The sequence below is a fragment of the Seriola aureovittata genome, chromosome 9, assembly GCF_021018895.1.
Source record: "Seriola aureovittata isolate HTS-2021-v1 ecotype China chromosome 9, ASM2101889v1, whole genome shotgun sequence".
Taxonomy (NCBI): domain Eukaryota; kingdom Metazoa; phylum Chordata; class Actinopteri; order Carangiformes; family Carangidae; genus Seriola; species Seriola aureovittata.
In genome coordinates this window covers 23,627,218-23,637,834 of record NC_079372.1, presented here as the reverse complement: position 1 = coordinate 23,637,834, position 10,617 = coordinate 23,627,218, and the positions used below count along the sequence as shown (strand labels likewise).

Sequence of the window (10,617 nt, the reverse complement as noted above, 5' to 3'; positions counted from 1 at the left end):
TTAAGACTGAAGCTAAAATGAAAAAAGATTGTTTTACTGAGACAAAGACGGAGGAGTTACAGACCGACTGTCTCCCAGGTGTCTTCCCTCTGCCTTAGAGTTAGTTTATAACACCAGAGCAGCTCAAAGTGAATTATTGTTCATTAAAAACTATTTAGGAATCTGTCATAAGTACATCATAAGCGTCCGCTTCATGTCGTCCTTCATGAAGACCCTAAAACGGCTGAGGTGGCGGTTTTGGAGCCTAAATTTGACTTTATGTTGGAGACTAAATCTCCTATTTTGTAACTTGAACATGTGAAGAGAAACACTGACATAATTCAGTGTCAGTTGTGTCTAAACATAGCGTCCCGTCTTCACCTCCTACTCCTCTCGGTCTTAATAAGGCAGCTGTTGGTCTAAACGTCCGTTTGGCTCTGGAAACCGGTTTGAGCTGCACTGCGGAGCCCCCGCACCGTCTCACCAGATCAGCTTTCATAGCCGACCCGAGCGCCTTGTGTCTAAAACCGCTGACAGGAGAAGGTCTTTTTTTAAGCCTCCAGTATTTCTGTCTTCTGCTTCGTGGAAGTTCAGACTGTGTTAAAGGTGTTCAGGCTGCAGGGAGATGTCAGACTCTGTCAGTCAGAAAATAATCTACACACAAACACCATCAAGTCAGGAGTCCTCAGACTGTTGAGAGACTTCAGCAGAAACAGGAGAACACATAGGTCAGTGTCTGGACTCCACTCATCAGGATGAACCGCTGTCGTGTTTCACAGAGTCCGTGTCAAACTGTTTTTCAGAGAAGCAGCAGTTTTATGAGGCTGAGTCCTGAGTGGTTCAAGACGAGCACCACGTGACCACAACGGTTCCGGTTCGATTTCAGCTGCGAACCTTTGTGGCATGATAGGCCAGCATGTTCTCTCTCCCTGAGCACTTCATACAGTCAGGCAGCAAAACCAAAAACAGCAGTTAAACTAGAAATACCGCCTCACGGTTTTGCATACAGTATGTCTCCGCCAAAACACTTTTTGTGTTCTCAAAATATAGTGTTTGACCTTGACCTCCAACTACCAAAATCTGATCAGTGTGTCCTTGAGTCCAACTGTACATTTGTACCAAATTTGAAGAAGTTACATCAAGGTATTTTTGAGATATGGTGCTCACGAGAATGGGATCTACATATCCACAGACCACCCGAAAACAATATGCCTCTGGCTCTGCCTGGAGTCTGTTGAACTCTGTGTTCATCGTTGGGTTTGTTTGTTCAATCAGTTTGTAGAAGTCTCAAGTGTGACACACACCAGACACACCGTACTGATGGAGTAGATAAGGTCAAGGGGTCGGCCAATATCAGTCATTTTTGCAATTATCAGTATCGTTAATTGTCTGATCTGATCACTGGTAAACATGCGCTCTGATGCAGCCGCCTCCTCCTGAAGGATAACGGCTCCTGGTCTGGTTCAGTATCAGTCCCACACCTGCACCGTTATTTGCTATACTGCTGTGAAGAAGACGTCTCGTTAACCCGGCTTTGCTTGTTCACACTGAACATTTGAGGCAAAACACTATAAACAAAGTTAAAGATGCATTTGACTGACAGCATTATTTATTTATTTATTTATTTATCAAATTTTCTATATATATGGTGATAATATGGTTATTGTGAATTCTTTTGGCCCCAATAACAGATAACAGATTCTCCCCACTGCATCCCAAACAACCCAGTAACCATGGAGACAGATCAGCTGTTTGTCATGACGCTGGTTTTATTGCCATTGGTTTAGTCGTTGGTGAACGAGCACAGTGATCACAGTGGTTTACAGCATGGAGACCCTCGCAGGGGTCAAAGGTCAATGAAACACAGGCGACATCATCGGGGCCCAGAGTTAACTCTTTCATCATCAACTCCGCAGAGTCTTTGGCCGGTGGCTCGTTAACGTCGAGCCCCGAGGGTCGTTACTATCGTTAACACAGCTACTAGTTCATTAAGCTACTTATCACCTAATCGATTGTCTAATCTACAGTTATGGATGGAAGACTGCGGTTTACAGGAAGTCATAGAGACACAGTTACAATAAAATGACCGACACTGGGATGAATGAGGTTACCATGTGGCTCAGTTTGGGCGGGAAACACAGACACGGCTTCAGCTTCAACATTTTCAAACCAGCACAACTGAAGAATAACGATCACAAAAACCTTTTAGTCTCAGCGTCAAACTGAGAAGATTTCAAGATAAAATGTCAGATATTGTCCTGAACAGGAAATAAATAGATGAAATATCTGAAATAAAAATAAAAACTCTCAACAGAATTTCTTTATCAGATTTTAGGTCGTAAAGTTTGAAATACTTTTATCTTGTCTTTTATCTTCAGCTCTGTCAGATTTTTCTTTGTTTATCGGGATTTTTCCACGTCTGACACTGTTTACATTTAGTCTCATTGTCCAACTAACAACTGGTTAGTTACTGAAGAACGGTTACCTAACATGAAACTATTTTACCTACTAAAATAAACAATAACTAACCTAAGCTCTTTAACTGCCAACCTTAACCAGACTCTTTAATGTGATTTAATAGGAAAAGGGGCAGAAAGACACTGTTGAGGAGCTAAAAGAGGCTTAAAAAAAAAACACTTTACAGCTACGTTAGTGACAACTATTACTAATTCTTTTTGCTAATGTTTACGACTGTTTTTCCAACGTTGTCAACGATCACAACAATGAAACAATGAAAAAATCATTATTGCTAATTCAGATGTCAATTCTGATTCATTAAATTCCAGTTAAGCTTGTGAGAGTTTTTACTTTACCATGATTTCATTTTTCATCTACTTATTTTAACTCAGCAGGAACTCTTCCTATAACAGATGTAATTTCGTTCACATGTTCTAATTCTTTTGTTGCGGTAGTAGCGGTGACATTTTCCCGCTCATCATCCGCTCTGTACGGCAAGCCTGAGGCGGCTCGCTCTCTGTTTCCTGCCCAAACACGATGGGATTTCCCACCGGAGGAGAGCGCCTCCTGCTAGTTCCACTGCTACAACATCAGCGTCTCAAAAAAACATCAAGGTAAGAAAGTTATTTCATTTGATGTTCAAAGATTTTGGTTGTTTATGAGGAGCACCAGTGACATGTTGTACCCAGAAAACAACAGCGGTGACAAGAAATTAAAAGAAACAAATAAAAAAAAAAAAAAAAAATCATCTTTTTCTTCATTTCCTTTTTTATTGTTCTCTGTTTATTTGGAGGTTAAAAAACATTTTGGCAAATGTTTTTGGCTATGAAAATGAAATCATTTTCAAAAACAATCTAAAAAATAATCTACGTTAAAACGAAGCTGAATAAAAGAAAAATCTCTTAATAACTTTAAAAGCTCTGCTGTGAGTGAGTCCGTTCTGTGCTGGTCTGAGAGCAGCAGGAGGTTTTTGAGAAACAAAGTTGAGATGTTTTTTTAGGAAGCAGACGCTCTCCACTGAAGGAAACCCGCTGACAGTGAAGTTTGTTCGACAGTATCGATTATCAAAACCTGCAGAGGACGGTCAGAACAAACAGACGCCGTTTGTTTTTACAGTTTCAGGTTCGAAATGTTTTTCCCCTTCACCCACTTTTCCTTTTGGCAGCAAAACCCAGATCCGGTCTGATCTGAGGTTTCTCAGTCGGGGAAGCCAAATGGTGCATCGTCATCAGAGTTTGAATGTTTGACCGTTCATCTGAAAACACACAGACTGGAGCTCGACTCTTTGCATAGCATGTTCAGTTTACGCCATGGATGTATGAAGAACTGGTGGCCACTTGTGGTACTGCAACTAAAACAGTCCAAAAGTATTTTTTCCCGTAGACCACCATTTTAAAAGAGACGTCTGTAAAACTGTTGGCAGGACATCTCCAACTACAAATAAGCTTAATATTCTTATTGTTATGAAGTTTTAAAATATGAAGGTCTTTTGTTTGTTGAACTTTCCCAGATCATAGAAAAGTGATTTTTATGTGTATAAGGCCCCATCCAGTTCTTCTAATATAATAATCCATAATACACACAACCAGTCATCTGACATCACTCTGACATCACTCTGTGAACTGTCTGTTGGTCAGTGTTAGAGACAGACTGATGATGAGTTCACTCAGCATTAAACTCTGATGCTGATTTTTCCAGCAGTAACACAACATGATCATTTTAAATGTGTGTGGTTGAGGTTTAGGGACAATAGCAAAGTTAAAACATTTTGAGCCAAAAGCTGTAATGTTACAACAAAACGTGTTATATTTTAATATTAATAAAAAGAGAAGCTGCTTTATGAATAAAATGCATGATTGGATTGCATCAATTGTTTTATGGCATTTTAAAACATTACATTTTAATCGTAAAATATGACATCATATTTTAAAGTTAAGGATACATTGGAAAAGTAAAGTTGCAACATTTATTTTATTTTACTTTTTCTTTCTCTGGAGCAGCAGAAAAACATATATCTGATATATTATGTTTACATGGAGTGGAGCAGCTTTAAAAAATGAATTTGATTTTGATGGCCTTTTCACAACATCCAAATTAAAGAGAATTTTGAAGGAATGAGTGTTTGTATCTACATCTAGAGTATAAATGGGTGTTAATTACTTTATTAATTATGAAATACTTAATTTTAGTAATGAAATTCCCTCATCAGTCTGTCTCTAGTCTGAGTGAGAATAAAAATCAGTGTAAACAGTAGAGGGCGTGTGTGTGTGTGTGTGTGTGTGTGTGTGTGTGTGTGTGTGTGTGTGTGTGTGTGTGTGTGTGTGTGTGTGTGTGTGTGTGTGTGTGTGTGTGTGTGTGTGTGTGTGTGTGTGCGTGCGTGCGTGCGTGCGTGCGTGCGTGCGTGCGTGCGTGCGTGCGTGTAGTGTTGTCGACAGTTTCACAGCAGTGTGCCGTGTTTTTTTTTGTTTTTTTTTTAGACTGAATGTGATTTTCCGCTCAGTGTCTTTCAGATCTGCATGTCATAGTTTTGGATAAAAGATACTGTCTCAACATGTTTGTTGTATTTTTTTTGGCAGAAGAGCACAAAGACAAAATGACATGAAACAACATCAGTTTGGTAATGTACACGTTCATTTTTTCAAGTTGGTTTTTTTTTTCATATTTTCTTTTGTGTTAAATGGCTGCAGATTTTTTCATCTTTTCCACCCTCTGACCCTCCCAGGCTCCCGTCCAAAGACCAGACATGAACATTTAAAAAACAGTAATGTTACAACATCGCTTAAAAAACAAACAAAAAAAAGATTCTATGTTTAAAATGTCAGTTTTAAATGTTGTTTCTATAAAATACTGCCTCAGGTTAGTTTCATTAGTGAGATAAAAGGAAACATCAGTGGCACTTGAGTCACATGACTGTGACCTCTACAACATGTGATCTGCAGCCCCATCAGCCACATCAGCTCCAATGCAGAGCTACAACTAATGAGGATTTCATCCTTAATTAGTCTGATTTTTAGTTTAACACATTAATGGTTCAGTGAAAACTATAACAGCAAATTTAGAAGAGATTCTTCAACTGTTTTTTTTTTTCTGAACAAATGTTAATAAAAAAAATAATAAGTGATTCAATTTAAATTGTAAAAGTAGTGAAGAAATCAGCTGGAGAAATAATATTTCAGTTTTATTTGAGTTTATATTTTGGACAGCTGACAGAATCACTGACTGGCTCTGAAACATATGAAACCAGGGTCAGTTTAAATTAAATCAGAATTTGGTTTTAAACTTTAATCGTCTGTGTGATCATGACAGCGACTAGCAGACAGGGGGCCCATTGGTTCACTGGGTCTTATTTTGGAAACATGGACTCTACACCCCATGTAAATCAATTTACCACCATCATCAAGGTGTTTTTCAGTGTCTGGATGTGACTGCTGTCTCAAAGCTCCCACTGAATGCTTGGATATGTAGTAGTTTTTCTGCTGCATGTTGATCTGTCCAGGTGGACCAGCTCACCTTATTGAGGTAGCTGTAGCTGTAGTACTGTGTCTATGTTCAGATGGTGGTGAGTGGTTTGTTCTGCCTGGTTCAGCTTCACTTCTCAGACACAGAGACTGAAACAGCAGAGTCACAGTCTTCACTTTTAAACATCAATTTAACTTAATTGTGCAAATAATTCTGTCAAATCAGACAAGCAGATTAATTTTTCTTGGCAGAGATGATAATAAAGTAAGAATCTGAGCCGTGGGGGGTCTGAGGGAAAAACACTGATATTCATTAAAACACACAAAAGAAAAAAATTAAGCTAAAATCATCTAAAGCTAAAACTCTCAAACAGTTGAGCACTTTGAGAATAAGAAAAAAAAAAAAAAAAAAAGATTCCCTTTCGAAGTGTGTTCAGAGCCACACAAAGCCTCGACAGCCTTAACATCACTGCATCGCAGCAAACCCACCAAAATAAAAGCCACGCCCCTTTGCTGTTTGTTCACGTTAGCCGGTCAGACGCTGTTTAAAGGCCTCACTACACCAATACAGTTTAATTCATAATGAATACAGAGCCACAAAAAAGTGACACATTTTAGTTCCAGTTTTAAAGTTTTAGTTCATTTTTTAAACAGTTATTGCAGTTGGTGCCAGATTTTTTTATTGCTTCCTGCATGTCAGATTTTCAGTTTATCAAATTTTTACAGATGCTGGAGAACCTTTAAAGCTGCAACATGAAACGGGGACGAAGAGGGAAACGTTTCCAGAAACGCTTCCCACAATCCCCTCCTGCTAGCAGCCGCCAACGGCGCTGACAAAACATTTGCATAAAAAGCTAAAAGAAATTTTATTTTGAAAGTCTGAATGAGAAGTGAGGTAGCCTGAAGCTCGACTTGGTCGCAGCCGGTGTCGTTTGGTGCGGCTTGTTGCTCGTCATCACCGGCTACACGTGAACAATCATCAACATCATCATCATCATCACATTTACATACTGCATCAAATATAGATAACACACAAAGATATTCAATATATATATTTGTCATACTGTATGTATCAGCAAAATAAAAGCCTCCACAAAATAAATCTCTGATTCATTTTACAATATGTAAAACAAAACACGATCTCTAACACGACTCTTTTCAAAGTGCTAGCAACATTATTTGACAACAATGTGCAAATGTATGTAGTTTAATATATCTTACATTCGAATCATTATGTTTCCCCGTGACAGGTGGATGGTGAGTGGTTGCTAGGAGACAGAGTTGTAGACACGCCCCCACAGACTGCTGATTAGTGGGATGTAAACCAGAGCCATACACAGGACGTCCTGTAGGGCTCTGGGTTTGGCTAGTCAACCGTATGGGCTCTAGGGTTAAGACAACGACGTAAGGCAACGCTTGGCATCATGCTGAGTCCTCCAGCTCTCATCTCTCCACCAGCTGATCCGACTGCATGAAAACCTTCGTCTGTCAGTTGTCTGACAATAAACTGACAGTTAAGCAGCACATTACAATGAGTCATGTTCTGAGGCTGCTAACAAACATGGTGGTGGTCCGGTGAAGGTCCTGTTAGTAGATCTGGGAACTAGGGAGTAAAGAGGCTGATACAAGTGTCAGAAAATCTAATTACATTCAGCCAATTAAACTTAAGACTTAAACATTTTTGTAAAGAGTGAACCCTTTTATGTATCTGCTCAGTGGCGCTAATGGGGCTGAGTTTGGTAATGATGTCTGGACTGGATTTCCTTGGACAGAAAAGCTTAAGTTTTACAGCCGACATGAATTATCTGTCAGAATCATCGTACATGTATCAAACTGAATCAAGGACATGTTATTTTTGCTTTACTTTGTCATGATAAAGTGGACCAAATCTACTTGTAGGTCTTGGTTTCAGGGCCAGTTATTCAGTTAAAGCAAGTAACTGGTTTCATTAAGAAGGAAATCAGTTACTATAATAAAACTGAAAGTATCAGCTGTTCCTGAGGAGAGCGTGGTGTCTTGTGGGAGGAGCACAGCGTTAATGAGATTGACAAGACGAGGCAGAGAGGAGCGAATGGGTTGATATTGGCAGCCTTGAGCCCTGGTCTGGGATCAGCCCTGCAGGGTGCGTATCGTTCCGTTTGGCACTTCAGTCAACCCGGGGGACGCAGAACCAAGCCCGACCTCTGACCTGATTCTCACACAAGCCTGAACCTCCTCATGAGGAGGTCAGATCCAGAACATGAAGGGGTTAAAGGTCAGATCCAGTGAGATTTCAGACTCTGCTCAACAGTTTAACAGATTTTTATTTGATTTTTATCTGATTGCTTGTTTCGATTTTATTTTGAAGTGTTAGATCAGATTGGATTTACTGGGTGAGACTGTGGTTTTTCAGTGGGATGACTGGAATGTGTCAGGTTCTCTTCCTGAGCCTGATAACTAAGGTGATCCATCAGCTGAGGTAAACCATGCGATGTACCTTCAACCTCAGCCTGAATACAGCAATGGGAAGCGACTGAATCGATCAACCAACCACCACTTCTATGTAAAATATAAGAAGTTGAAACTACGTAATGTTTGGCCTTTTTATTCGATAAATAACGCATAACCAATTATTCAATTATCAAATTAGTTGCCAGTTCATTTGAAGCTCTGGCTCTTGAGTTGAGATTGTTTTGCTTCTGTTTGTTTGCATTCAGAGGAAACCACAAACTGGCAAACTTGAAGGGTGATAAAGTCCAAGAATTGTGGTTGAAAGCATCAGGAAGTTGGACTGGCTGAATTCTCACTGGAACCTTCCTCCTAACATCAGCTCTATTGTTGCCTGAGTGAATCAAGCCTCCGTGTGACTGTGGAAAACAGATCGGAGGTCAGCGGTCCGAGGACCACATGCTGCCCAGGAGTCAGGACTGTTCTGGGATCAGTAGTAGGAGCTGGTGATTCACAGTATTTATCTTGAGAACCGGATAGAAACGAGCTGCGCTGAAGACCAAAGCATTTCAGTCCGACAGAGACTTCAGTCCTGATTAGGGTTTAGGATCTAGATCAATAACAAGCTTCAACAATCAGAGTGTCACATAAAGTGCTCACAAAGGCTCGTTCAGAAGCAGGACAGTCTGATGATGCCTTCAGGGCTCACTGAGCTCAGTTCGGCTTCCTGGCAGCATAGTGCGTTCATGGACCACTGGTTGCCCCGAAACAGGAATTGTTTTGTGTTTTTAACACTTCAGTCCTGTTGCCAATTCTCTAATAAAATGCCACATTAAAGTAGCAGAGATCTGTCAAAGTGTATTTCACAGTTTTCAGGGGAAAAACTGAAATCCAGAAAATTTGCAATTTAGGTACTGATTACAGGAACTGAACCCATCTTTTCCTACCCCTTTCATTTGACCACAAGACTGAAGATCAGACCAGTCTGTCATTTTTAATTCCTGTTACGAAGCAATTGACCTCTTGGTAATTTCTGGGGGTCAGTCAGTCTGTCTGTCTAGAATTCTGTCTTAATGAACGGCCATTACACACACACACAGTGATTTAAAGTCTCCAAAATTTCACCAACAACTTTAGACTCTAATTTTGCAAAACTGCAGCTGAATGAAAAAAGGTTGCACACACCAGTCTCAGTGTTGATGTTTTATATTGTCAGTGTGATGAAATATTGACAGGAGGTGTGTTTGTGTGTTTGTGTGTGTGTGCGTGTATGTGTGTGTGTGTAATGGCTGTCTGTCAGGTTTGTGTGTGATCCAGCCCGCCCACCCCAAGACAAAATTGCACTGATACCTTTAATCTAAGATGGAGGAAGCCCAACAACCTCTGACTTGACGGGAGACGTTCAGCAGCTTTTTCAACACAGTGAGATTCCACCAGGAAGAAAATCTTACCAGTGTTCTTCTTCAGCCCCTCCAGGGTTTGACATGTTGTCAAAGATATTTTCTTTATAGAGAACCAGAGGAATCAGAGCCCTTCATCATCAATCAGAGGGATCTGCTGGTTTTAATGACACATTTTGTTGTTGGTGTAATGATAAAAACCTCCTGGAGGAGCTGCTTCCTTTATTCCTTTACAGGTATGAAGAAACCTTGCAGCTTTGGTGTACCTGGTGATATCTGGAGGAGCTGAGGAAACCAACCAATCGTCAATCAGTTCCTCCAAAGGAGACGCAATGATTGATCCTTTCAAGAGTCTATTCTGGGGCCTAGTACCTGGGGAGGTAAATCTGAAGGTGGAGGTCATGGAAGCGAGGTGTCAGCGATCTTGTCGTAGGTGGGATGGATGGAGATGAAGCTTACAGCCTACATGACGCTCTCAAAGATGATGACCTTGTTGTCGTCTGTGCCGGGGGACAGCGAGGTCAGGGACTTGATGTCTGGGGCCATGTACTCCAGGTGATGGGCCCCCCACACTGGACTGGTCAGGTGGGCCCAGCGCTGCGAGACACAGCAGGAAACATCAGTGGTCATGCAGACAGGTAGTCATGTGATTTCAGAGACTGATTGGTTACAGACTAACCCGAGATCAGTTAATCAGTGAGGGACTGACGTGGACTGGGTTGTACCAGATATTAATACATTCTTTAGATTAAATCTAATAGTTTACTACATCAAGTTTGTGATATAACAAATGTAACTATGTTATGACATACTTTTACTTCTATACTCAGGACTCTTTCCTATGTTTGGCCATACTATACTATGACAAATCTTTACTTCTGTACCTGGGATGTGTT

At 40.5% G+C, this 10,617-nt stretch overlaps 1 protein-coding gene across 1 annotated transcript in view; it reads right to left on the bottom strand.

Moving 5' to 3' along the window:
* Positions 1 to 1,728: 1,728 nt before the first annotated feature.
* slc6a8 (solute carrier family 6 member 8) overlaps positions 1,729 to 10,617 on the bottom strand; it is a 64,796-nt gene continuing 55,907 nt past the window's right edge. Inside the window, exon 13 of the mRNA XM_056384326.1 lies at positions 1,729 to 10,318. Within this exon, the coding sequence (XP_056240301.1) occupies positions 10,184 to 10,318 (135 nt within the window). The 3' untranslated portion in view covers positions 1,729 to 10,183. The remainder of the gene's footprint in view (positions 10,319 to 10,617) is intronic.